Raw genomic sequence first — 27,274 nt, 5'->3', positions numbered from 1 at the left:
ATTATGGGTAAAATCGAAACTTTCGACATTATACTTTAACGATGACTGTAAAGCTAGTATACTTAGTGCCTACATATTTAGCCGCTTTCATGTCGTGTCGAAAGTTTATATTATCTCGTAAATACTAAGTACATCTATAAGTAAGCTATTGCTAATATCTATGTCTTACTGTTCGAGTGTCACCTCTTAAAAGAGCCATTGATGTCAGTACAGAAATCCCATATGTGTGACCTGCTAATTGAAATTTTGGGAGAACCCTCAAAAAACCATAAGCTATGTTGGTGTTAGGTGAGTCAGTAGAGAGCCAGCCTCTCAAGTGTCAAGTGAGGGGTCGTTAGCAGCCGCAGTAAGCGCGCGGCCCGCCGACCGAACGCACGCGCGACCATGCGCAGCGACCCAGTCCCGCGAGTGTACTCCACGCTTTATCTCAACATTGTGAAGTGATACACAGTACACATACGGATTGCGAACGCTCATCTTCTTAGGATACATAGCACGGTAAGTCCTAGCCCTAATTCATGTAAGAACAGTAACTGCATCAGTGACCTTTCAGCCTTCGAGGCTGTTGTGCGCGATCAGCTGCGAAAGTGTGCGAGGGTGACTGAGGTCCATGCAAATTGCACACATGTTACCGACTGTTCGCAAACCCTCCCAAATTCCAAGAGCCTTCAGAATTTACCAGGGTATGTGACATCTCAACTTGGAACATTCGCGAGATCACACTGGTTTCTCTTTCGAAAGTTTCGTAACAACATTTATGTAAAGTGAGGCTGACCGTTCAAAGAACGTGTCTAATGATTCATAATGTGTTATTTATACGAAAATTTGGCATAACCATGGTCCGTATGGTACCCGAGACAAGCTGTTGTCTTGTAAACAAAAGTGAATGTAGGCGGCATGGGATAGAGAATGGGAAACAAAGACCGAGGTATTTCCTTAGCTGTTGAACGACCTCTAAATACCAACTGTAATAGATATGCTTAACTGATACATAATTAAATTATATAAAAAGGTTTAATGCATTGTGTAATTCATGTCTTACGTACATTACATAAAGTAAGCCTACAGATATTCACGTAACAACGTTCTATACTCTTATAAATTGATATCAAGATAATGTCGTTCCGCAGTTAGGAAACCAGAGGTAAGACCTAGTGGTCGACTGACATCATATTTATCGGTAAACTAATAGTTTTAACAATTAGGGAAGTTTGATGATCTTTCTCTACATGCTCTTTTTCTTTGTTATTTTTTAATATTGAATAGCTTCTGCTGATGCCCTCTTCCACTTCTCAGTACTCTTTTAAATCTTCGATTTATTTTAACCACAAGACAATGTCAGATGTGGTATCATCCGATTCCCCTGTAACCCTCCTGTGTGCAACCTTGGTGTGGTTGTTAGGTTGAAATTCCTTCCATGGAGTAATAATTGATTAATTATTGCAATAAATGCAATGGGAAAGTAACTAGTTTTATCTGTCTGTTGCAAGTATATTTTGATAAGAAAAGACAATTCAGCTGAAGAAAAGAACATACATCTTTAACTCCATATTTATAGAAAGTAGTTCCGATAACTTCTGCAGAGGTCATGGCAAAATTAGACTGTCTTATGGCAAAAATTCAATAGATCAAACAGCACACAATCAGTTCGATCTGAACACTCAATGCTATGAATACTTTACATAACAACAGTCCCAGCACATATAGTATTACAATCAGGCAAGCCAGCCTCGCTCACATCCGCCGCCGGAGGGTCGTTCTCACTGCAACAAGAACAATTTGATGGTTTCCGCAATAGTGGCCACTATTACGCTACACAAGTGCAATTAGCTAATTAATAATAATCTTCGTTGCGCAGCCGCTTGCGATACAAAGCGTAATTAAAGCTATTCAAGGAATTTTCGTTTTTGCACCTACTTGTTTACATATGAGAGTCGTGTGGCGGGCTTTGGTAAGGTGTTGGTAACTTAGTGCTGATTGAAAGTAGGTAAAAAGATAATGGATTACCTAAGAGATCTGTCTCTCTTTATATCTGACTGTTTCCCCGTGGTTTTCGTGGGAACTACTGTCTTTACCGGTATAAAATATAGCCTATGTTACTCGGGGAGGGTGTAGCTTTTCTACAGTGACAGAGTTTTTCAAAGCGGTTCAGTAGATTCGGAGCCTAAAGGGTACAATAAAAAAAATGTTACCTACCTCTGCATCTTATTAGTATAGATTCTAATTAACTTTATATCGGAGAGATGCATAATGACGCCCACATGATATTTTTTATGAATAATGTTAACCAATCAACTTATTTAAAAGCCTTTTAACACAAAGCTTAACTAACTCAGTAACTCTGAATATAGAAACGTGACGCAAGCTCACAATACATTATCCATTGCGTGCTCACTGCAACACCATTCAATGTATGTTTATAGAAAAGCCGCAATGGACCTGAAACAGCATGGAGGCACTTTCGTGCACAAACCTTGGGCTGGTTTCCGTATTTGTAATTTCGTTTAATATTTATATCCGACATATTATTTCCTGGTATTTGCTCTATATATGTTGTACGTAACTATAATGTATAACTGTATTTATTGTATCTATTTTTTCTAATGAAATAAAGAGGAAACATTGTTTGTTTGTTTGTGCTCTAAAAGCTCCGAAACTACTGAACCGATTTGAAAATTTATTTCACAGTTGAAAAGCTACACTATTCCCCAGTAACATAGGTTATACTTTACCCGGGTACGGGAAAAAATTCCCCCGGGACGCTGGTGCACAGCTAGTAGGTTAAAACAGTTATAAATAACTTCCTAAGCATTTCACGGTCGTTAGTAAATTAAAACTAACTTTCATTATCCATTAGTAAATTGTCAAAGCCAAATGGTTTCCGAGCAGACCTTGACTGCTGTGACCGGAAGAAAGTGGGGTGTGATTAGCATGTCGTTGACGTTCCAGAACGGTTTATACCTATGTATGTATCTAACGGTAGTTTAGTACGTGAATCTATTGTAGATTCTTATATTATTATTTTGAAAAAACATTTTTTTTCAAGATTTCATTTTTAGTTTTATACCAATCTTATTGGAAAATAAAAATTATATGGCCTTGAACAATATAAAATGTTAACTAAAACGACCTTTAGAAGTAAATATTTATGCTATACAAGTAATCTGCGCGACTATTTTGCAAAGGAATGCAATTATTTCAAAGTGCTCTACAAAAGACATCAACGCACGCCCACTGCGGTGAAACGGCAAATGTCAATATCGTAATGTAATCACAACGCTACGTTTGGAATTCGTATTAAAACACTTGTTTATTTTATTATATGTATAAAATATATCACGACATACCTGTCTATATGAATAAATTATAAAGTATTCCTAATAAATTTAGCCCAAAAACCCGCAAAGTCAATAATAACAAAGACTACTTTTTAAAGGTTTAAATAGGGTTTCTAGATTCTAGACTGCAAATGACCACTCCTATAAATGATACTACCCACAACATGTTTGCTATAGAGTACTCTAGCTAATCTCTAGTCATTTGTGAAGGCTATTTGATTGTACCTACTATAAGATTTATTATAGTAGGCAACAAGTATTAGGCGGGGTATTAGAGATTTTGAAATTAATTTATTAATTTTCGCACACCTCCACTCAACTAACGGCGATCAAATGAGCTTTCAAAACACGAAAGGGTCATCAATCAAAACTTTGTGGTAATTCAGTTAAGTTCGTGAGAATACAACCTTCTAGAATAATTTAGTAGTCACTAACCTGCAACTCCTTTTCTCACATACCCAAAATTTACATAAATTAAACATCAAAAGAGAATAAACAAAAGCTACTCTCAAATAGGTATTTACATTAAGTTAACCTCTATTTGTTTGGAGTTGCGCGAGCGCAGGGGCCCGATTCTGCTAAGTTAGTAATGTCAAAATTGAATCGCCATAGCAGTTTTAACCATATCGGGCATTCTGCTACTAATACATATAAGACCAATCGTATTCCAATGACATTCGATTGGTTTGCGATTGGTCTGCCATTTGGTCTATACGTTAGTTTGCTCTACAATCAAATTGCAATCGTAAATATTTTGTAGACAATATGATTCATTATTGAATCACAGAAACGGATAAAAACGTTTATTTAAAAGAAAAAAATCGTAATTGAGTCTTGATTGGATCTCAGTCGTATGTGAATCGTATGTCGCTTAAGTAAAATTAGTAGAATCGCGGCCCAAGCGACTGAAACAAAAAGACAAGTAGCACGGCCTACAGCCACTACATAATAACAATTGCGCTAATAAACCCCACTTTCTCTTTTTTGTGAAGAATTTCTCGCGTCTACTAAGCTTATTGATACGTTCGTACGTAACCATCGCTTATTGTGTATTATGGAAGTCATGTGATTTAACCATATTATGTATTACTGGCATGTATGGCTTTGGTAACAGTATCTTCATTATGTTATTCTATTTTCAGTCTTAGTAAATGGAGTTAGGTATCCCCCAACTAACATAGTAATAAATGGAGTTAGGTATCCCCCAACTAACATAGTAATAAATGGAGTTAGGTATTCCTCTACTAACATTGAACCATGATATTTAAATATTTAAAAGTTTAATAGCATCTAAGCCTAATCAATGAATACTCATGATAGTTTTTACATCCGAATCATGCTGAAGACTGATGACCTATACGATGACGTCACGCACGTTACTAATCCCTCAGACGTTTCAAGGAACAAAACAATATTATTAAAGCCTTGGGGATATAAGAATGCTTTCGAAATTAGATACTTGTTTGGCATTGTTTTTTGTAACAAACTTGCTGCAAACATGTAGCCTTCACTTTGACCTGCAAGCCACTAAGCTAATTTTAATTTGGTACAATTGATTGCTTGAAGCAGTGATTGTGTAACGAATACAAATCGAGTAGGTATCGAAAGGATATATTTGCTTCGAGGCTAGTTGTGCGATACTAAAGTAGGACAGAAATAAGTTTAGATAGATCCATAATGCAACGATCGAGCGCTTGCTGGGTTTCGCAACATATTTCTGCGTCTACTTATGTTTGTTTATTTAGAACTAGCCGTTTTCTCGTGGTTTCATCCGCGTCCCGTGGAAACTGCTGCCCGTATCGGGATAAGATAAAGCCTATGCTACTTCGTAGCTTTTCAACAGTGAAAGATTTTTCAAATCGGTTTAGTAGTTTCTAACATATTAGTATAGATTTGCTACAGCTGAAACACGGAGAGAAAATGAACGTGCCTTAAACGTGTGTGCCTTTTTTCTTACACCGCTGACAATGACGCAGGTTTTTCTCAAGATCGACGCAGAGTTGAACCAGTTGTTCTCACATCCGGGTTACTTGCTGATATAAACCTTTCTAGGAATATGAGTAGCTCCTTGTGGCAGTAGATGTCGTTTGGGTGTAGATCGGCTCCGGCGCAGCTCGAGGTCGCTCCGCCCCACTCCTCCACGCTCCGTTGATCCAGCTTGATACCAACTTACATTAACATCGTTACGACTTGTTTATTGATTCGAAATAAGAACGATTTTATGCAAATTTTATGTCTCAGAATTTAATTTAGATCATAAAGTTGGTCGACGACTTAATTATTATTTTGACGAAGTTCTTGTTGATTAGGATTTGTCGGTAATGTTGCAAGTTGCAACAAACTTGAGTGTTTAATTCTTAAGGTCAGTAGACACATGCTGCTTACTGTCATTATTGTTGCCTATCGATAAAGCAATAAATAAGGCATTTTATGATAAACTTTTAGCATACGAAAACATGACAATAAAACATACAAAGTAAAACTTGTTAAAATAGAGAATCAATACGAATTGCTATATCCAATTTCAATCTTGTGTATGGAACAGAACGTTCAATTTCGTGTGAAGCTCGACGTTGTTTTGACTCGCCGATAAGAAATACTTAAAATTCATAGCTCACTAAATTTCGCATCACCTCATCTAAGAAACTGGTTTCATCAACACTTGCAATTAACATCAATCGGCACTCCTTACAATCTGAAGATTAGGAACACTCCCAGGGCTTGTGAATTAGGTTCGCGTTAGGCAAAGCATTCCTGATCGTTAACTCATCATCTTGTGCAAGGCATGTACTTGATAGCGACACTATGTAAAGCTACGAAAGTACGAATATAAGGCAGTGTTGCGCAGCACGGAGGAGGACAGCGGGGCGGTGAGGCGCGGGCGCGGGAGGGGGGGCTGCCAGCTGACGGCCTCTAGCAGTGAAAGTAAACCTGCGGCCCTCGCCACCAGTCCGACCACATTGGTGCTTGTAATACGATTTAAATTATGATTTACAATTGCATTGCTGTGCTTTGATGTCATTTACGTATGAATGTGCATTGTATTGTAACAATCAATCCATTGATTGGCTCTATCAGTTCTCTCTGTAGGAATAATCATGGAGTCTTTTGTTTTACTGTTCAGATTCCCAGCCAATCCATAGATAGCTCAATCCCACACTCTTCAAAAAAGCTTTTAGTTTACTGGAAAAACTTTCCCAAAACAAAGACAGCATATCTGATTTTCAGCGAATACCTAAGTAACTGACCTACAAACATACAATCGTTTTCAAAACATTATATTAATTACGCTTTGTTTACGAAGTCTGGTTATTAACCTTATTCTGACAGGTAGACGTAAACCCACCTGCCTACATTAGCCTGTACATAATATTTGATCGTTTCCGCTTATTACGAATTACGTCAGACTTAAAACTTAAATTAAGTAAAACGTTAAGACATCGTGTTTTAATGGTGCATTCCTTGTGAAATACCAAGTAAGTGTGGTTTTATAAAACATAGTTGAGCTATTTTCTTACTGATTTAGGAACAAAGTATCGGTATCGGACTTGATTAAGGGGAGATAAGTCTTTCCTTGAATTACAAAAATAGAAATCTGGTTTGACAGTTATGTACCTATATTCGTTAATGGCCAATCAATTGCTCTAAGGATAACTCTAGGCTGCATCAAATCGACATATCCGATCAAGAATGACTCGCAGCAGAAATTATTTTGTTTAATACTTTCAAAATTGAGATATTTGAATCTGTTGCACTATCTTTATAGCAGCCAATAAGTCTTGAGCTACATTGGTTTGCTATTTGTTCTAAAGTGCTTGTAAGGGCGAGGTCCATTGTCCAGCTGAGGCGAAGTCGCTGACCTTGCGTGCGTCGGCGCGGGCGCAGTCTCCTGCCCACTGGCGCCCCGTCTGATACGATGGACATCGCCTGCTCGAAGCAATAACCAGCCTAACACTGTTTATGACTTCTTTGTGGTGCCTCGTTACATAGGCGCGTGCCACACTATGCCTATTGTTTTCTTATATAATCACTTATTTCAGTATTGCGATATTAGACGATGAACATATCGGAAGTCACAAATTGTAGGTACATTACTGTTGATGTAACACTTTGCGTGGCAAAAAAGATGTTATTTACAGCTGGACTTTTCCTTATGGGTCGCAACTGAAGGAAAGTTCATTGACATAATATTTATTATATCATATTGTTATTGGTTTCATATACCTACATTTAGGCTTTCTAGGAAACATCGAAAGTAAGAAATGGAAATATCTTTCTTAACATATCGATACACAAATTTCTTGTGGTTAGTTGCATATGAATGAGCAATAAATCACTGGCGGAGGTCCATAACTCTGCGAGGGATGAATGACCGGCAAGGTCGAGGGCTCTCGGAGGAATGCGCGAGTTTTGTGCTGGACTCCGACACACTGTGATTCACGCACTCGATACATTCTTATTCTCCGAACAGCTTAAATATTGCCTTCAGTGTTTAAAGAGATAGTCAGGCAGAGCCTTGAGACATGAAATACCTATCTAGTTATTTGATTCATTATAAATGTTTTTGATGCAACGGCTTTTCATGACTAAACATGAAGCCTTGGTCGTTAAATAATTTATTACCACTAAGAAGGTGAAAAGCTGCAGCCTCGATTGTTATCAACGTCCAATGTTTATTGTTTTACAAGGATTTCCTACAGTTTTGTAGACAATATGAATAGCTTGTAGTAAGTACCACTAACGATTAGCATACGAGTCGAAATAAATAGAACCTGTGGTTAAATACTTAACCTTTAACTGAAAAGGTCAGCCGTGAGCTCACTGGTGAGGGCACGATAAATTAGGATCATATTATAGATCGTTTAAAGGTTAGGCTTCGAATATCATCGCGCCTTTGTTGTGGCCTACCTTTGTTGCAGGCAAACTAGATTTATCTTTGTTTTAGCATAGCTGGGAATATTCGAAACGCTTTAAAGGTATATTTAGGAAGATACTGTGAATCCGACTATCCGACCCCAACATACTTGGGAAAACGCTAGGCAGATGATGATACTTGGAAGTGTGATACTTTTTATTTTGCTTTCAAAGTTCGCAAATTTATTATTACCTAAAACTTATTAATTTCTTCTCAAGAACAAGAACCCGGTTTTATTAATTAGACCGGTCTTATTCTAAATGGAGAAAAATAATTCTCGTCTTGATCCATAGCGCACGCTCGTTGATATTCAAAGTATGACTCCGTCAGATTCACGAGTCTTACCGACGAGCCCGTAAAAGCGTGACAGTGGACACAGTTGGAACCATCCAAAATGGAAAGTCGTGATGTCGACAATTTCTCTGGCAACGGTTCTTCTATTAATTACGCAAATATACAACAGATCTACTAATTTTGTGCTGTTAATATTTTGAAAGTCATTTATGATAATTAGTCGAAACTCTATTTTACCATAAAGTACCTACTTGGATCAATAGTAGAAAATGTTCATCGTGATTGGAAAACAGCATATTAGGTTTTTTATACGTTACCGGTCAGACGACACTTCAGAAGAAAGTGCAGAAATTCATGTCTTATAAATTGTCCAGAGACGCCAACTTACTTTGCCTAATAGTATCTTTGTACCTTTTTACATAAAATATATTATGTCTATGATAAAAATGTACTTTATTGTTTCTAAACCTTTTCTTTTTATATTATTTTCAGAAAAAAATAAAACATGGCGACGTCGGGAGGGAAGAGGCGCGAGGAGGGTAGCGACAACTCCGACGATGAGCTTACACCGCTCGCCAATGAAATCTACGGTGGAAGGTGCGTACTAATGTTTTACATTCCTTTTAGCTACTTAGTTACCTATTATTATTTTATAAAAATATAATTTAGTCACATTATAAGGATCGTCAAAGCAAGGATCACTTTCAAGTGTCCTCAAATAAAAATCGCTCTCAAGTACTCTTGGACAGGAAACTTATCAGAATGTGTGTTAATCACCATAAAACTTAAGATTACGATTTGTCAAGTTCTAGGCAAACTACTTATTTTTTAATTAGTGAACTAGTTATTACGGAAAGGTTAATAAATGCAGTCGACATAAAACATCAAGAATATTTTAATCTTCTACTTAAGAAACAACATAATGCCTAAGAAGAACAATGAAATCCATACAAAAGCTCGCTTGAAAGTTACGTTAGAAGACGGAACAGCCTCCAGCGAATGATATCACTCGTCTCAATCAAAACGATACGTCATCGTCAGGCGATCACTTGGTACACACACTGATTACATACTACACCTTACACTTTCACCTTTGTCAACGATTATGTAAAGTAGGAAATAATAAAACCATTTTATTTACGCTAAAAATATACAGCACCCCAAAAATGTTGACCCGGTTATTGTTTCATAATATTGAAAGTAACACAGCGTAATAATGCTTATGAAAATGATCATTTTGTTATCAGGCGTTGAATGATTCATGACCCCAATTGGCTGTGAAGGCTATTTTCGGTGACATCTAACATTTTATGTGTAAGGTCAAATACAATCATTATGTTGGTATTAGATGAAATAAGATATGATGACCAAAGCTAGACTTAGGTAGAATTTATTTTATCTTAAATAAAAATATGAGAGACAAGTTACACAATTAGCATTACAGAACGTTGTGTCACCGATTAATCGATTTCTATGCTTGATATTACCAAAGTTATTAGAAAAATAAACACAATCAATTAGCGTAGAATGTCGTTGCCTCATTAGTGGTAACTCTGATATTAATATTGTGTTCAACGCTTAATAATGTGGTTAGGCATGTCCAAGCGATGAGGTCTGTAAGAATTATTTTCCCATCATAACTATGTTGAGCAATTTCAAAGCAAAACTGATGAATCAGATTCGCAACGATGATAAATTCTATGTATTGCAATTTTCCCACCTAGATATGTAACCTTCACAATCCGATGAAACTTGAAAGCTTTGCATACCTACATTACCTACCTATTTTCAGAGTCAAAATAAACAGTTAAATGCACAAATAATGGTCGTTAAATACATTATTTGTAAGTACATATTACGAATTTGTTGATTTGTCAATGATCATAAATAATGCAGTTATGAACTTCATTTTATTAGTATATGCAAAAATACCTGTAGTCTAGTATAAATCTGTAGAAGCATTAAAATGTAAAAGATCATTGTTTAGTATAAAGCTTTAGCAGAGGTCGAGTCGCTCGGCGATCGGTCACCGCGGCCCGGAACCCGCTCAAATGCCAAGGTTGACAACTCTGACGACACAACTTTCGATCGATCGACTGCGCCACATTTTTGCGCCCCACTTCGCTCTTAGAGGCCTCTACGCACTACACTATAGGGTCTATAATAGCAACAATTTTGTTCTGGGCTTACTTAATTCCAGACAAAAAATAAGGTCTGAAGTTAAGAAATGAATGCTTTAATTCATAGATCCTGTTTCAACTTTAACAGCTTGTAAATTCTGTGGTAGGTATCTGTTCACGAACAAAATAAAAATGCTGTGCCGATACAGTCATATTTTGTATGTTTTATTGCATCCATTCTAGATCGTTAGGTTTCGGTTCGTTAGTTCACATTTAGTTATAGTCTGCTTATATAAATCTGACCAGACAGTAAACATTAGAAATGTAAGGTTTTATTCGATTTAGATAAAACGGTTTCTAGCAGTAAATGCTTTCGTAGGAGCCAGGCAGTGAGGAGACGAGCGGGGTCGGGCGTGATCAGAATACTGGACGGTAGTTGATCACTGTGATACTTAGCGGCTACTTTGGACTCACATTTACGGTGCACAGAAACCTTATAACCCAGAATGATATTATCATTTTGTGTGAATGCCTCAAAATTTTAAACATTTTTGAATGATGTAATAAATAATTTAAGTAATTACTTCAATGTCACGTCTAATTGCTATTTCCGTATTTATTAAATTAATTAAAAATCACATAAAACCAAATACCTACATGTTTAGATTAGTTTTAGAAATGTCTTTGACTGTGTAGACAGTTAAATTTTGACCTTACATGGCATCAGCCAAGTTTATGTGTCTACCATAAAGTGTAGCGGTGACGTAACTGCGACAAAGCTGAGGTAGCTTTTTGACAAACATGGAAGTTAGCAGACGTGTGCACAACATAATGCTCCCGTCCACACCATGTCGATGACCCGCCGCTGGACATTGGGCTGGCCGGGAGAACGCCGCGCATATCAAATGAAACCTCACCTTATGACGAACATACGTAAATTGGAAAGTTTGATGCATTGAAGAATAATTTATTTAAATAAAAAATAAACAGTTGCAGTGTTATTGCCGGAGCTAATTATATTCTTCATAGATTAATCTTGTTAGGTAAGCTTGCAATAATTTGAAGATAAGCTGTTATTTAATTTCTAGATGATAATATTCAATTTGGACACGCAACATGCAAAATTAAGTCATTGAAGATATGATAAGTATACAGTTTTAGACTTCAGAATGATACGAATGAATAGTTTCTAAAGAAAAATAAATTTTAATTCTGTGGTGTGGCGGTTAAACTATTTCTTAACGAATTACAACTATCCACTTTATCTAACTACTTGGAACTTGCAGCTATTACTTTGTGAAACACAACGATCGCAACCAAAGGAAAATAAGTTTTATTATTATGACATTAGGAGTTACTGTTATTGTTACAACACCGGTGCACGTGCACGCGAGGCGGGCGAAGGCTTTCGTAAGTTTTCGTGAGGTGGAGCGACATTGAGCGATCTATTGTTCTGAGCATGAGACGGCTTCGTAGGCTGCGCTGCGCCGACAAATATCTAATCCATCTAGACTGACGATATGAGTGTCGACAGTCTGGATCGTGTGTGGTGGAAGGTCACTGCACACGAACATTTGATTTGAATTCCGACCTCGCGTACAATTGTTAGCGACGGTGACTACCAGCTCAGGGTGAAGACAAATCTTGCAATAGCTTAGATAATTTAATAAGTATTTTGCATACGAATAAATGAAATACTCTCCTCACCTTTTGAATATTTAAATGTGAGAGGACACTTTTTATTGGTAATTCTTTATCTAAAAATACAGCATTACAAGTAGAATTTGTCGCTAGCCAAGGACTGGCTTTTTGGGTGAGTCAGGTTAATTAAATATTCCGAAGCGAGCAGTAGATATGCTTGTGCGTAACTTAACTCTCAATACACAGATTGTGCATAAATATCGAAACTACAGAACTGGTTTTATGGAGCTAAGCCTTGTATAATTTTATATTGTTATTTGGGTATATAATGAATCGCATGAATATGGACTTTTTCACTTCCTAGTGTAGACAGATAGATACGAATGTGTACAGGCTAGGTACCTAGTCGTGTACGAGTAGGTAAGCACTAAATCCGACTGGTTTTTGTAGATTTAAATTCTGAGACACATACCTAATGCTTAGCTATTAATCTACTGGTTGTTTTTCCGCGGTTTCACTCTCGTGCCGGAGGTAGGTATTTCTTCCCGTGGTCGGACAAAATATAGCCTATGTTTCTCGGGGTAAAAAAGTGTTGCCTCTTATTATATTAGTAGGGATACTTAGCTGTAGGTAGATTATAAGCTCTACATAAATGCAGAGTACAACCAATTGCAGAGAGGCGTATTACTACACTGCAACTCACGAACTACACAATGTCGCTATAATACCTAAAAAATTAAGATGAGAAGGACGAAATTTCTGTATTACTGTAACGCAATGAGTTTTCTTAAATGCGAATATTCAGAATAATATGTGGTAGTGATTGGAAAGTGTTGAAACAAGGAGGCGTCACTCATCGGTGCGGTACCGATGCGATCATATCAATTAGTGAGCGGACGATATAATTTCGCGTGCTCACCACTGCTGAACGAAGAACTCTCCGCACACTGGGCCTAATGTGTTGTAGCTGGACAAAATCGTTAGAATATTCTAAAAATGTAAAGACTATGAATGCATGTGTAATTTTATTGTTAAATGGTTTTCTACAAAAACTGAGAATTGGGGCGAATTTTTTAAGTCAAGTCAAATCTTAACGTCTAATAGACGTTTTGTATCGTTTTATAGTTTGCAATGCATAGTTTGAAGATAATTGTCGTAGTCACTATCATCCAATTTTGGTGTGCTAACTCTAAAAAGTTACTTACGTTGATTTATTTAACCACTTACCTTATATGGTGTTACTTACCTCAGTGTAATTTTGTTAGGAAATAGGTATATTGTAAGTAAATTGCAATTTTTATGCTGTGTCATGTTACACATAAAGCACGAGAGTGTAAAATTTGCAGCTTTCGCAACAAGACTGTGGAGAAACATTTATCATTTATACTTTTACCGACTTAGGAATGTTAAAGATATACTATAAAAGGCTCTGAAACTACTGAACCGATTTGAAATATTCTTTCACGGTTAGGAGGCTATACTATCTTTGGGGGTGACATATTATGTAGGCTATATTTTATTCGGTTATTCCATTTAGGGGCTCGGGTGGAACCGCGGGAAACAGTTGTAGTAGTTGTTATATAGCGCCAAAATGAATCCTATGAATTCCTCGAATCGCTAGCTCGCTGAACACAATGATGTCATATGCCTACTCTCAAAGATTGCCAAAGTACCTCAGGCAAAATTCTCAAACGGCATACTAAAATTTATTTGAACAAAACCACGAAACGGTAATATTAAGCAAATAACATACCTATGCTATATATCGAAGAAATTAATATTCATACTTTGTCCAGTACGGGACAATAGCGTATCACAGGGCGACGCGGTGCCCGAAGCAGTCGTTATTGCGATCGCACCGTTCGCTGTCCTCATAACAATCGAGGAGTACTACTATAGTATTCGATCAGGCTGGACACTCCGTCGATAATTTCCTTCTAATTTCGGAAAATTATTTTCTAAAGCTAGTGATGTGATTTTTTCTAATGATGTTAAAGTGACAAGTGTAAATTAATATGAGTGAGCACGATCGTAAAAGTCATTATGAACGGGATGACGCCGAGGAACCGCTCTACGTCGCCAACAACAATAATTCGATTTATAGCAATGGGACTTTGCATTATTGTAGCATATACAGGTAATGTGCGCTTGCGGCACCACCATTCCTATTAGTTTTTGTAAATATTACTACATTTATTTTGTACTAAATAAAGTACTAGTTGATTTGCATCCAACGTTTGCATTCCTGTCTGAGACACATTTCTTTCTAAACTCTTTAAATATACAGACCTGGAGTTAAATGAATGAATCAGGTGCTAGAGCACCATTCTAAAGATAACTTGATGTATAAGGGTCGCTAGAAGAAGTAGAAGTAGAAAGAAGTATTTGCAAGATCATGATGACATCATTTGGAATCTCAATACTTCAAGCTTTAGATGGTTGAGCACCTTGCCCAGTAGTAGTTAAAATACAAGGAGTAAGTAGGTACTGCTCGTTTCCACAAATGTTATTTTTTGGTCACATAGATGAGGAGGTGCGTGTAACGTTGTCATAATTCCACACGCACCTCGTATGACCTAACTTTTTTTTCTATACGTACCTTACGGGGTTTGTTACCACAATTTATGTTATACAAATGCCCCTGTCTCGTAAATCCACTTCTTATGTATTCCTTAGATTGTGTGCGTAATGGCGGCGTTACGCATAATTAAACAGTGTTCAATCAACAACTTTCTAATACCTTACATGGATTACAGATCCGTTCAATCATTTTATTGTCATTGAAAGCAAGTTTACCGGTGAATGAAAATATTTCTCTTGTACCTTAGTAGTAGGTATGAAAACGAATGGAGAAAATACATACGAAATCTAAAGATGCTATAAAATGTTAGAGTTCTAAAAATTTTGCATCAAATGTTCACATAATTTGCTTCAGCTTTCATCATAAATTACAATGCGGATTATCTAATTCGTGATCTATTTATACGGTCAGGTAACTGAGCTAAGTTCTGCGGCTCGCGCCAACTTACGGCCGCAACAGTTAATTGGGTCACCTACCACCTTCGTTGGTTGCCTTACGTAAACCCCACTGTCACAACCAGTACATGTACTATGTGCATATGTGTTGCAATAATAAACGTAGTAATGTAACGGTTTTCTATCCGAGTTAATATGCTGCACACGCGAAGGTCATCATCGCGAAATATTGCGATCGGAAGGAAGCTGCGTCTACGCCGGTCGGAACGCAACATTGCCCGAGATTTCTCTCTCAACTGAATAGCGTGTGAAAGTTGTTTTTCTCGCAGTAATGTTGATGTTGATTCTAGTTTGAGTTATTGAGCAGGTGTAGCATAATACGCACTAAGTATTTGCTACAATAATGATACTTGCATGCGGTTCTATTTACATTTTAAATAATTTAATTAGAACTAAACACGAAGTTCCAGTTATTTGATTCGATTAAAAAAGTTATCTTAGATTTCCATCTGTTCAGATTAGAATTTTTTTTTTCAAAGTATATAAAGATCGAACAATTTAATAAAAACGCAATACTTATTCGATAATTTATCTATTTCAGCCAAAGGACAGTACAAGAAACGAAAGGATGGGACGTGTTCCGGGAGTTCCCGCCGAAGCAGGACAGTGGGTCTATGGAAACCCAGAAATGTTTGGAATTCACGGTGCGGTTGTTTAAGGTGATGGCATATCTAGTCGTGTTCATCGCCGTCCTCGGGTCCGGAGTCGTCGCAAAGGGCACCACGCTTTTTATGACCTCACAGCTGAAGAAGGACAGGCGAATTGCGTATTGTAATAGGAATTTAGGTAAGTTAATTTTAGCTTTACCATCTTAAGTACATATTCTCCTATTAAAGTCATACATGTGAAGCCTATCAAATACCGAGCGTTTAAGGAGGTGCCCACATTAAACAAGATCCGGTGTGGCGCAGCCGCGCGTTCCAGTTACATTTTGGACTGAACAATCTAGGTAGTTGCTGCAAAGACGTGGCCAGCTTGCCAATATGGTGGATTTATTTCATTCCAAACTACAAATATGCATTGCGATAGTTGCAATTAAAGTATTTTTCAATGAAACTGTACTCGACGTTTGGTAACTTTTATGACTATTACACATGTTTCGAAACAAATTCGATATAGTTAAGGGGCTTGGCCCCTGGCTTTATGAATAGTATAATTTATTATTTTTAATAATATCTTTTCTTATTTATTTCCAGGTAGGGATAAACAATTTATAGTAAGTCTGCCAGATGAAGAGCGAGTGGCGTGGATGTGGGCGATCCTGGCAGCGTTTGCCATCCCAGAAATAGGAACACTCATTCGTTCAGTAAGGATATGTTTCTTCAAAACTTCTAGAAGACCAACGAGCACGCAGTTTATTGTGGTAAGTAGTTATTGTTCTTGTACCCTACTTATTCCAATTCTTGTAGCAACGTCTAATAACCCACTATATTCTCTTTTATCAGGCGATCGTTATACTTAGTAAAGTGACAAGTTCACACAGACTATATGTATCCATTGTTTGACTGCTACACATTTATCCACTTGATTACTTTAATCGTACTCGACTATGATTGTTGTCATGAGATTTATAATTCAAATCTCACAGCTTTGTAAAAATTGCGTGCGGAGATGCATGCTGTTTGGATATTTCAGAGCAAATAATTTAATAGCTAAAGTTAACATTCGTTGATGACCCAAAAACAATATAACATTAATCTGTGTTTTCACTGTTTCAGATATTCATAGCGGAATCGCTGCACACGATAGGAATGGGTCTTCTATTCTTCTTGATTCTGCCAGAACTGGACGTGGTGAAGGGAGCCATGATAACCAACTGTCTGTGCATCATTCCTGCGATACTTGGCTTGCTTTCACGTAACTCGCGAGACTCCAAGCGGTTCATGAAAGTCATTGTGGATATGGCGGCGATAGTTGCTCAAGTCACCGGGTTCATAGTATGGCCACTTTTGGAGAACAAGCCCGTTTTGTGGTTGATACCAGTTTCATCGTTATGCATTTCTCTGGGATGGTGGGAGAACTACGTCACACGTCAAAGCCCCATAGGTAAACCGAAGAACGATCGAGGTTTAAATGTTATCCATTACTCGGAGAATATCATACTAACACGTAATTTTTTCCATCCAGGTATAATCAAAAGTTTAGGCAGACTGAAGGACGAATTGATTTTCACCCGGTACTACACATATCGCTTCATATCTGTATGGAAAATCATGTTGTTCCTCATGTGCATCCTCTTCAGTATATGGATAGATGGAGACGAGCCTGCCATGTTCTTCCAACTGTTCAATACAGGTTTTGGACCTCACAGCATCGTTGTGGAAGAGGTTTGTTTACGGTTTTTTTATTCAGATGAGCATTTACACCGAATTGTTTATTAACTTTCTCGGTTTTGTTTACAGGTACAAATCCAACTAGGTGGCACCGTCATTCCTGATCTGGCTAATGTAACGCTAACCGGAGATTCGGTAGAAGTGGCAGCTGCATACAAATCGGCATTCTACGTGATGCTCATCCAAATATTTGCAGCGTACATCTGTTATATATTTGGAAAGTTCGCGTGCAAGATTCTCATCCAAGGCTTCAGTTATGCGTTCCCTATCAATCTCGTCATTCCGTTGGTCGTCAACTTGTTGATTGCTGCATGTGGTATTAGAAATGGCGACAATTGTTACTTCCATGGAACAGTTCCAGATTATCTTTACTTCGAAAGTCCACCCGGTAAGTTTTAGGAAACATTTGACAAAGGTTTTTTTATTTATTGTGGAACGCAGATGTTAATAAATATTTTGGATTTTTTCAGTGTTTACACTCAGCGATTTCATATCTCGTCAAATGGCTTGGATATGGTTACTCTGGCTGCTGTCGCAAACGTGGATAACTATACACATCTGGACACCTAAAGCTGAACGTTTGGCCTCAACGGAGAAGTTATTCGTCATGCCGATGTACAATGGTTTATTGATAGATCAAAGCATGGCTCTGAATAGAAAGAGAAACGACCAGAGAGATGTTAAGACTGAGGTAAATTACGAAACATCTAATTTCTGAAGTAATGTGTTAAAAAAATGCAGTTTATATACAATTTTGTTTGCTATTTCCAGGACCTCGCAGAAATAGAAAAAGAAAAAGGCGACGAATACTACGAAACTATATCTGTTCACACTGACAACACCGGTTCTTCTCCAAAAGCTATCAAATCGTCGGATCAGATCACCAGGATTTACGCATGCGCTACTATGTGGCACGAAACTAAAGACGAGATGATGGAGTTCTTGAAGTCTATCCTTCGGTTGGATGAGGATCAGTGCGCTCGGCGAGTCGCTCAAAAGTACTTGCGAGTTGTTGACCCCGATTACTACGAATTCGAAAGTAAGATTTTCTAGCTACTTATACACGCACGAAGATATTATTTTGAGTAATATCCACAAACGAAGGTACAAATAATCTAAATGAATACATTTTTAAAATTTCAGCGCACATTTTCTTGGACGACGCATTCGAAATATCAGATCACAGTGATGACGACTCCCAAGTGAATCGATTCGTGAAACTTCTTGTGGACACTATCGACGAAGCGGCTTCGGAAGTGCATCAGACGAACATACGTATTCGCCCGCCGAAGAGGTTACCAGCGCCTTATGGTGGACGACTGACATGGGTGCTGCCAGGAAAGACGAAGATGATCTGTCACTTGAAGGACAAGGCTAAGATCCGTCACAGAAAGCGTTGGTCTCAGGTAGAAATATAGTCAACATAGGATTTTAAGTAAACAGACCTTGTGTACAGCACACTAAACACTTTATTTCAAGTGCCATTTATGTGTCTTTAAATTAAACATTACCCTTTCTCCAGGTGATGTACATGTACTACCTTCTTGGTCACCGTCTAATGGAACTGCCGATATCAGTGGACCGTAAAGAAGTAATGGCTGAGAACACCTACCTGCTGACCCTGGACGGAGACATCGATTTTCAACCTCACGCTGTACGACTGCTTATCGATTTGATGAAGAAGAACAAGAATCTGGGAGCTGCGTGCGGACGTATTCATCCTGTCGGATCAGGTAAGAAATAAAAAATATGATCGTATTTAAAAAAAAAAACGTCGTAACAGCTTACTTATCTTAATAATCTAATACTCATAAAAATCCATATTTCTAGGTCCCATGGTGTGGTATCAAATGTTCGAGTACGCTATTGGTCATTGGCTGCAAAAGGCGACGGAACACATGATCGGCTGCGTACTCTGTAGTCCTGGATGCTTCTCTCTGTTCAGAGGAAAGGCTTTGATGGACGACAACGTCATGAAGAAATACACTCTACGGTCTGATGAAGCTCGGCATTATGTGCAGTACGATCAAGGTAAGAAAATACAGGATTACGAACATAATACTGTAGGAAATGTGATCGAAATAAAAAAATCTTATTGGAATTTTGAATGGTTTCAGGGGAAGATCGTTGGTTATGTACGCTACTTCTCCAACGTGGCTATCGTGTAGAATACTCAGCTGCCTCCGATGCCTACACTCACTGTCCCGAAGGTTTCAACGAGTTCTACAACCAACGTCGTCGCTGGGTGCCTTCCACCATCGCCAACATTATGGACTTGCTCGCCGATTGTAAACACACCATCAAGATTAACGATAACATTTCGAGTCCCTACATCGCATACCAGGTTTGTTCCTTTACATGTTTGAATATTAAGATTTCTGTTATCAAACACATTAACAATATAACTGGTTTTACATATGATTTGCTTAAAAGTCTTTGTTTATTTACAGATGATGTTGATGGGTGGCACGATCTTGGGCCCTGGTACTATATTTCTTATGTTGGTGGGTGCCTTCGTGGCTGCTTTCCGAATCGACAACTGGACTTCCTTCGAATACAATTTGTATCCCATATTGATCTTCATGTTTGTCTGCTTCACGATGAAATCCGAAATTCAAGTGAGTTTTTGTTTCCATTTATAGTTAGCAAAGGCATATTTTTTATAATTTTTGTTCTCTGGTTTTATTTCTAGTTTATTATCCTGTTTTGCATTTATCAACTGTTTTATTTCAGCTACTGGTGGCTCAGATACTGTCGACGGCATATGCTATGATAATGATGGCTGTGATCGTCGGTACAGCTCTCCAGTTAGGCGAGGACGGCATAGGATCTCCTTCGGCTATATTCTTGATATCACTCTCAAGTTCGTTCTTCATAGCCGCTTGCTTGCATCCGCAGGAATTCTGGTGTATCGTACCGGGCATCATCTATCTTTTGTCTATACCCTCTATGTACTTGCTTTTGATTTTGTATTCGATTATAAATCTTAACGTAGTATCATGGGGTACTCGAGAAGTGCAAGTTAAAAAGACTAAGAAGGTTTGTAAAGCAATATTGGTTTTCAGTTATCAGAAGAGCAAACTAATTAAATAATAATCTGCCATTTTAGGAAATCGAAGCAGAGAAAAAAGAAGCTGAACTTGCGAAGAAATCTGCAAAACAGAAATCGCTGCTAGGTTTCCTTCAAGGAGTGAATAGCAATGAAGAAGAAGGCTCTATCGAATTCTCATTTGCTGGGTTATTCAAGTGTCTGTTATGTACGCATCCCAAAGGAAACGAGGAGAAAGTGCAACTGTTGCATATTGCGTCCACACTTGAGAAATTGGAAAAGAAATTAGATTCTGTTGAAAGGTAAGCGCTTTCTATTCTCAAATATATATTTTTTATGTACGGTAATTATCTTACTCAAGCTAATATGTATTTACGAATATTGCAGGGCTGTTGATCCACATGGCATGAGCAGAGGACGTAAACTCTCGGTTGGGCCCAGAGGTAGCACAACTGGAGACCATGGCTTAGACGCTTTGGACGAAAGACCAGAAGAAGAAAACGATTCAGATTCCGAAACCGATACTCTTTCTACTGTACCCAGAGTATGTACTTATTAGTAGTACATTGCATTTTTATTCTTACGTAGTAATAAATAAGACTGATTATAAAAATTGTTTCTTTGTAATTTCAGGAAAAGAGAGATGATCTCATAAACCCATATTGGATAGAGGATCCCGAATTGAAAAAGGGTGAAGTAGACTTTTTGAGTCCCGCCGAATTATCCTTCTGGAAAGATCTCATTGACAAATATTTGTACCCTATTGATGCTAACAAGGAAGAACAGGTAAAGAAGATATATCCTATTCTGTGACAGCTAAAAGTTTATTCTGACACCAGAGTTTATAAAATCATACATAGCTTTGACCTGCTTAAATCAGTTTTTGCATGGAAGTTTCCATATTTTTTTCTAGTGGCTTGACTGTCATTAGATAGAGGACATACAAAAATAAATGTAGATGCTATGTTAATATTTGGAATCAAGAATTAGCAAGATAATGATCTGAACTTTATTTTGTGCATATAATCAGCTTTTATTTCAGATATTCAAATTGATCTCACAACTTATCACATTATCATTTCACTAAATATTCATGTTATAATCTTCCCCTAATTTTAGGCCCGTATATCCAAGGATCTGAAAGAATTGAGAGATTCGTCTGTTTTTTCTTTCTTTATGGTCAATGCCCTCTTTGTATTGATTGTATTCTTGCTACAACTGAACAAGGACAACCTTCACTTTAAGTGGCCCTTCGGAGTTAAAACTAACATTACATACGATGAGGTTACTCAAGAGGTAACGTGAGAGTCCACTACACAGCGATCGGCATTCAACGATGACTCGGGACTGCAAGCTACAGTAGACATTCAAAAGTACTGATAACACTAACCTCTGCCACGATCCCCAGTCACCCTTGAAAGTTGATTCAATTTTTTTAAACATATTTGTTTTATGAAATTTTACAGGCTCGCATTGCTGCAGACTTGCTCGAACTTCGCAATAAGTCGGTTTTCGCATTTGTTATGTTCAATGCTTTATTCATATTGATAGTATTTTTATTACAACTGAACAAAGATCAACTCCACGTGATTTGGCCTTTGGGAATAAAGACAAATATTACGTACATCGAGGAGACAGGCGAGGTATAGCCAAATGTTACCACTGAAGTGTGTCACTACACAATCCTAACGACCTTCTTCTAACCGGTCTGTCTGGGAGGCACACCAGCATGGCGCCTCGGCGACACTCAGGACTAAACAACTCTGATGGTTTTACGTCTAATCAGTATCCAAACCCGGTGTCCTTATGTTGTGGTTTTATGGAAGCCCCGTGTATTATCCATAAATAACACACGGTATTTCGACTACGGTGTACGCCAATCGAGCTGATATTACAAAATTTGGCGTTGAAGCCCTTAAATCCCTTCCTGACTAGCATTTAGACTGGACATAATGACGAATCCAGCAATATCCCCTCCAATCCAGTTTGAGACTCCGATAATAGAAAAATATGTGGTATAAAATATAAAAATATGACTACCTATCCTTTTATTCGCCGTAGTCGAATCCGAACCCAAGCTATGGAGTTTTTAGATGTGATGACCATTCACTTTTCCCGTATGTGCACACTTTCCAATCCAATTCACAGGAGTAACTTAATGTTTCTGTTCTGTCTATTAAGGTGGCGGAATTTCTTTTAATAAACACTAGTAACAGGGACACTGGTTTCCTTTGTATATACGTAATTGTACACCTCAAAGGGTGTGGTGATTTGCTTAACACGTTTTATAGTTCTCAGGATAAGATGGGACAAACATCTGTGAGACAAAACTGCATCGTCTTTTGTGTACAATCTGTGTTTACCAAAAGGAATGTTTATGTGGACCGAAAACATCACAAAATACATTTAAATGTTTCACAATAACGACAACTTCTAAAAATAATGCACTTGTATATAACAAAACGAAAATTTCCATGATTAATTAATATCAATTACAAATAAGTTTTGGTTAAAATGTTTCTTGGTCTCAGGTGTGCTTTTAATTACCTACTATATTTGGTTGTCAAGAAGTTATCATTTATTTTCCTTTTGAATTTATTTATTTTGATAAGTTGGCCGAGAAGTAAAAGCACACGTTTGACCACAAAATAACTTTTTTTAAAATTAATTATTTTGAATGTTTATTATGATCTGATTATACATATATTGAAGACAAATCTAAAGATGATTTAAAATTTTCAGGTTTTAATTTCAAAAGAATATCTGCAACTTGAGCCAATTGGTTTAGTGTTCGTGTTCTTCTTCGCCTTGATTCTGGTGATCCAGTTCTCAGCTATGTTGTTCCATCGATTTGGAACCCTCTCGCACATCTTAGCGTCTACAGAACTGAATTGGTTCTGTTCGAAGAAGGTTAGCATACACTTCACGAAGACTATAGCCTGTCTGACTTTAGAACTGTTTTAAAAATGATCTTCATTTGTTTCCAGTCCGATGACTTATCTCAAGACGCTCTCCTAGATAAGAATGCAATAGCAATAGTGAAAGATCTGCAGAAACTGAATGGTCTGGACGACGATTATGACAACGACTCGGGCTCGGGTCCACATAACGTCGGCAGAAGAAAGACTATTCATAATTTGGAGAAGGCCAGACAGAAGAAGAGGAACATAGGCACACTGGATGTCGCTTTCAAGAAGAGATTCTTCAACATGAATGCTAATGATGGACCAGGTAATTATAGAATTTAAATATACGACAACATACGGCTAAATTCTGCAAATACAATGCGACAGAAAACCTTAGTCGATCATAGCACATTATGTGGATAAGTAAGACCTAAACAGAAGTCGCTTCGATATTATCTGATGCAAAATTAGAAGCATTTCTAATAAAAATATTTATTGTCTCAGGTACACCAGTACTGAACCGCAAGATGACATTGCGACGTGAGACCTTGAAGGCTTTGGAGACGAGGAGAAACTCCGTGATGGCTGAACGAAGGAAATCGCAAATGCAGACACTTGGTGCCAATAACGAATATGGAGTCACTGGAATGGTAACACATAATAACAAAATGCTTACGAAAACACACGACGAGAACTCGTAAATGGTATGAAAGTTGATTGGGTTTTGATAAGAGCTTTATTTATTTTATTATTCTTAATTTTCAGCTCAATAATAACCATGGTGTCGTGCCTCGGCACAGAACATCAACTGCCAACATATCGGTGAAGGATGTCTTTGGCGAACCCAACGGTGGTCAAGTCAATCGAGGATACGAAACCACACTGGGCGACGAAGACGACAACAACTCAATGAGATTACAGCCTAGACAAAATCAAGTTTCCTTCCAGGGTAGATTTTAAATGAGAGTTGCCAAACTATTCAAAAGTGCCTAGGTTTAAACAAATGTAGATATTAGAAATATAGACTGTAGTAATATTATTAAATTGAAAAACTCAGCAAATGTGTGTGAGTAATGTATTGCTTGTGATATAAACTTTTTTAAGGTTTGTGACAGCGGAAAGTGCGGTCATAAAACACCCACATTGGACAATTTACAGCTTTATTTTAAGATAAAACATACGAATTTACACTGCCACTTAACTTTACATTTATTGAACTTTTTATACCTATTAAAATAATATCTTTGCAATGAAGATTTTTATGAATATAGACTTCGAATTAGTGTTGTATGTATTAAATGAGATTAAATTAATTAGTTGTTTTATTTTTATTCCTGGTAGAATACTCTTTTACAATATCAGTACTTTTTATAGCATAATTTAGGAACAGGCAATATCCCGATAGATACAAAAGGTTACAGAATTAAAATATGACTTACTTAATTTTCTAAGAAAGAAACAAATTCAGTAAGCTTGAATAGTTGGTCTTCGCTGGATGTGTGTAGTGGAGCTGGTTGTGTCGGTGGTGAGGGGCTGACAGTTACACCGTCTTCATTCAGTGTCCACTTGCGGTCTCGGCACACATGTAAAACTGCATCTTTGCTCAAGCCTGTCATTGACACAACAGTGTCAAGTGATATTGAGCTGTAGGAGCGACCAATCAAGTTAAATGTGCGCTCCCTTACTTTATCTGAAAATTACAGTTTAGGAAAATGTTACTATAAGTATTCAGATTGATGTAGACAGAAGATGAAGATGAGACTTTCAAAACAATATTTATTTGTTATTCAGAAGACCTTTTTCTTATATTATGTAATACTGTCTTGTTAGTCTAGTGGTCGCAAGCGCGGCTGCTGTGCTCGAGGTCTCGGGTTCGATTCCTGGGTCGAGGCGAAATCGCTTTGTGGGTTTTTTTAAACTTTCACAGCAGCCCATAGTTTGGAAGGTGGTGATTTGGTGGTGGTTGTCGTGCCTCGGGGAGCACGGGTGAATTAAAAAATCGAAAATGTCGGCCCTGCGCCTGATCTCTTTCCGGTCGTGTCGGATTGCTGTCCCATTGGATTATGAGAGTGAAGGAATACGGAGTGCACCTGTGTCTACGCAAATGCTCGTCCACTATTAAATATGTCCTGCGCAGCTGGCTGATCTCCTTAAATGAGAACAGCCGCCGTGGCCGAAATCGGCCATGGGCGCCATTATATGTAAAAAAAAAATATGCTAGTGGGGGAATAAATTGCCTTAATAATGTTTAAAATGAATATGACCATAATAAAACCCCTGCAGGTATAAAAAAGAACAAGATTATAACAAAGAATTTATGTAAGTAAAGGTATAAATCATTTCTCTGTCAGCTATACTAAATGTATTGATTAGGGGCAAGTAAGCGAAGGGATTTTTCCAAGTATTAGGGGCAAGTAAGAGTAGATATTTATCCAAGTATGCACCTTCCAATGCTCTGATGATATTTGCTACAGGTTCCGTCCAATTGTATGCAGATAAGGCATGGTAAGTTCCCGGAAGATCCTTCTTCCACAGCTTCTGGCCCACAGCCCAAATTGCAGCTATTTCTGGATTACTACTTGTAATGTTTTGAGGAATTCTTTTCCAAAGGAATTTTGCATTACACCTGTAATCATGTCAAATTCAAAATTATACAATTTGTTTGATATTGGACAAAATACATAATACATAGTAAGTATGATAGCAACAAGAATGACGTAGGTAAGTATATTGTTATTTTTGGCTAACAGAGCAAAATTGATATTGGATCATATACTGCTTATTCAAATAGGAGATACTTGAATATAGAATTGAGTACGCTGTTCAATTTAGTGGTTTCGAGCCAAAAAAAACCGCAAAGAATTATGTTCGTGTAAAACGACAGCATACACATATACTTACAGGTCATTTTGATATAAGTAAATTGCCAATAGCTGAGCGTACGTCGACGGAGAGGCCACACCGGTTGAAGCCTGGAAAAGAATAGGTTTTGTTAAAATAGGTTCTAGTCATACATAACCTGTAATGAAAATAAACAAAACCATGAACATTACCTCTAATTCTTGTTTTTCAAGTTCACTACAGAGCTTGTCAAAGTTCGTAATCATCTTGAAAGTTTCAAGTCCTATAATCTACAAAATTTTAAACAAATTCCGTGGACAATAAACAATTTCGCGCAACTTACATTACAACATTCAATTTGACAGGAAAACAAGCTTCTTGTGACAGTGACAATGACAGTAATGACAAAGATACAGAAAGTCAAAGTCAAAACGTGGAAATAACCACAGATTGCTAACACTATAAATAGAAAGAGCTTTTATAGTTTTTCTTGAAAATAATAGGTTTTTTTTTTTTAAATAATGTATTTGTTCAGTTTTTGTTAGTTTTTAGTTCCAGTTACCGTTCTATCTAGACACACGGCAGTGTGTCCGCCAAGTTCGAGCAAAAAAAGCGACACACCGGCCGTGGGTTATATTACACGAACCATTTCGGGCCAAATTCGACCCCCCTGTAACTCAAAATCTATTTTATTTACGCATATCAAATTTCTAGTATCTGTTGAGACCCTCTCACTTATCTAAAATACAAAATTTCATTAATATACCTTTTGTAGGTCTTGAGATATTGACGTCAGAAAAT

The 27,274-nt window shown here is 37.5% G+C and overlaps 2 protein-coding genes across 8 annotated transcripts; one reads left to right on the top strand and one right to left on the bottom strand.

Annotated features, from left to right (window-relative positions):
- The first annotated feature begins 312 nt into the window (after nt 1–312).
- LOC110371881 (chitin synthase chs-2) lies at nt 313–24,945 on the top strand. 7 transcript variants are annotated; one of them, XM_021328308.3, is made up of 23 exons: nt 313–498; nt 9,040–9,144; nt 15,886–16,130; nt 16,541–16,707; nt 17,063–17,390; nt 17,472–17,671; nt 17,747–18,065; nt 18,148–18,368; nt 18,449–18,716; nt 18,821–19,083; nt 19,200–19,410; nt 19,508–19,708; nt 19,795–20,021; nt 20,128–20,295; nt 20,411–20,716; nt 20,787–21,028; nt 21,114–21,270; nt 21,360–21,512; nt 22,193–22,369; nt 23,469–23,636; nt 23,714–23,957; nt 24,137–24,282; nt 24,398–24,945. In XM_021328308.3, the coding sequence occupies exons 2-23, from the start codon at nt 9,053–9,055 to the stop codon at nt 24,590–24,592; spliced, it is 4,698 nt and encodes a 1,565-aa protein (XP_021183983.1). In that variant the 5' UTR covers nt 313–498; nt 9,040–9,052; the 3' UTR covers nt 24,593–24,945. The 7 variants fall into 7 exon arrangements, with proteins under 7 accessions (XP_021183983.1, XP_021183982.1, XP_063891114.1 ...); XM_021328307.3 differs by lacking the exon at nt 22,193–22,369 and adding an exon at nt 21,846–22,022 and having other exon boundaries at nt 314–498; XM_064035044.1 differs by lacking the exon at nt 22,193–22,369 and adding an exon at nt 21,846–22,022 and having other exon boundaries at nt 314–498; nt 17,063–17,671.
- Nucleotides 24,888–26,854, bottom strand: Csn8 (COP9 signalosome subunit 8). The gene is made up of 4 exons (XM_021328309.3): nt 26,686–26,854; nt 26,534–26,604; nt 26,077–26,258; nt 24,888–25,322 (listed from the first exon to the last, which is right to left on the bottom strand). Exons 1-4 carry the CDS (start codon nt 26,737–26,739, stop codon nt 25,072–25,074), a joined length of 558 nt encoding a protein of 185 aa, XP_021183984.1. The 5' UTR covers nt 26,740–26,854; the 3' UTR covers nt 24,888–25,071.
- Between the last annotated feature and the right edge of the window lie 420 nt (nt 26,855–27,274).

Source organism: Helicoverpa armigera, chromosome 6 (assembly GCF_030705265.1).
Source record: "Helicoverpa armigera isolate CAAS_96S chromosome 6, ASM3070526v1, whole genome shotgun sequence".
NCBI lineage: Eukaryota > Metazoa > Arthropoda > Insecta > Lepidoptera > Noctuidae > Helicoverpa > Helicoverpa armigera.
Note: the sequence above shows the minus strand (reverse complement) of the source record. Positions and strands in the feature narration are given on the sequence as shown.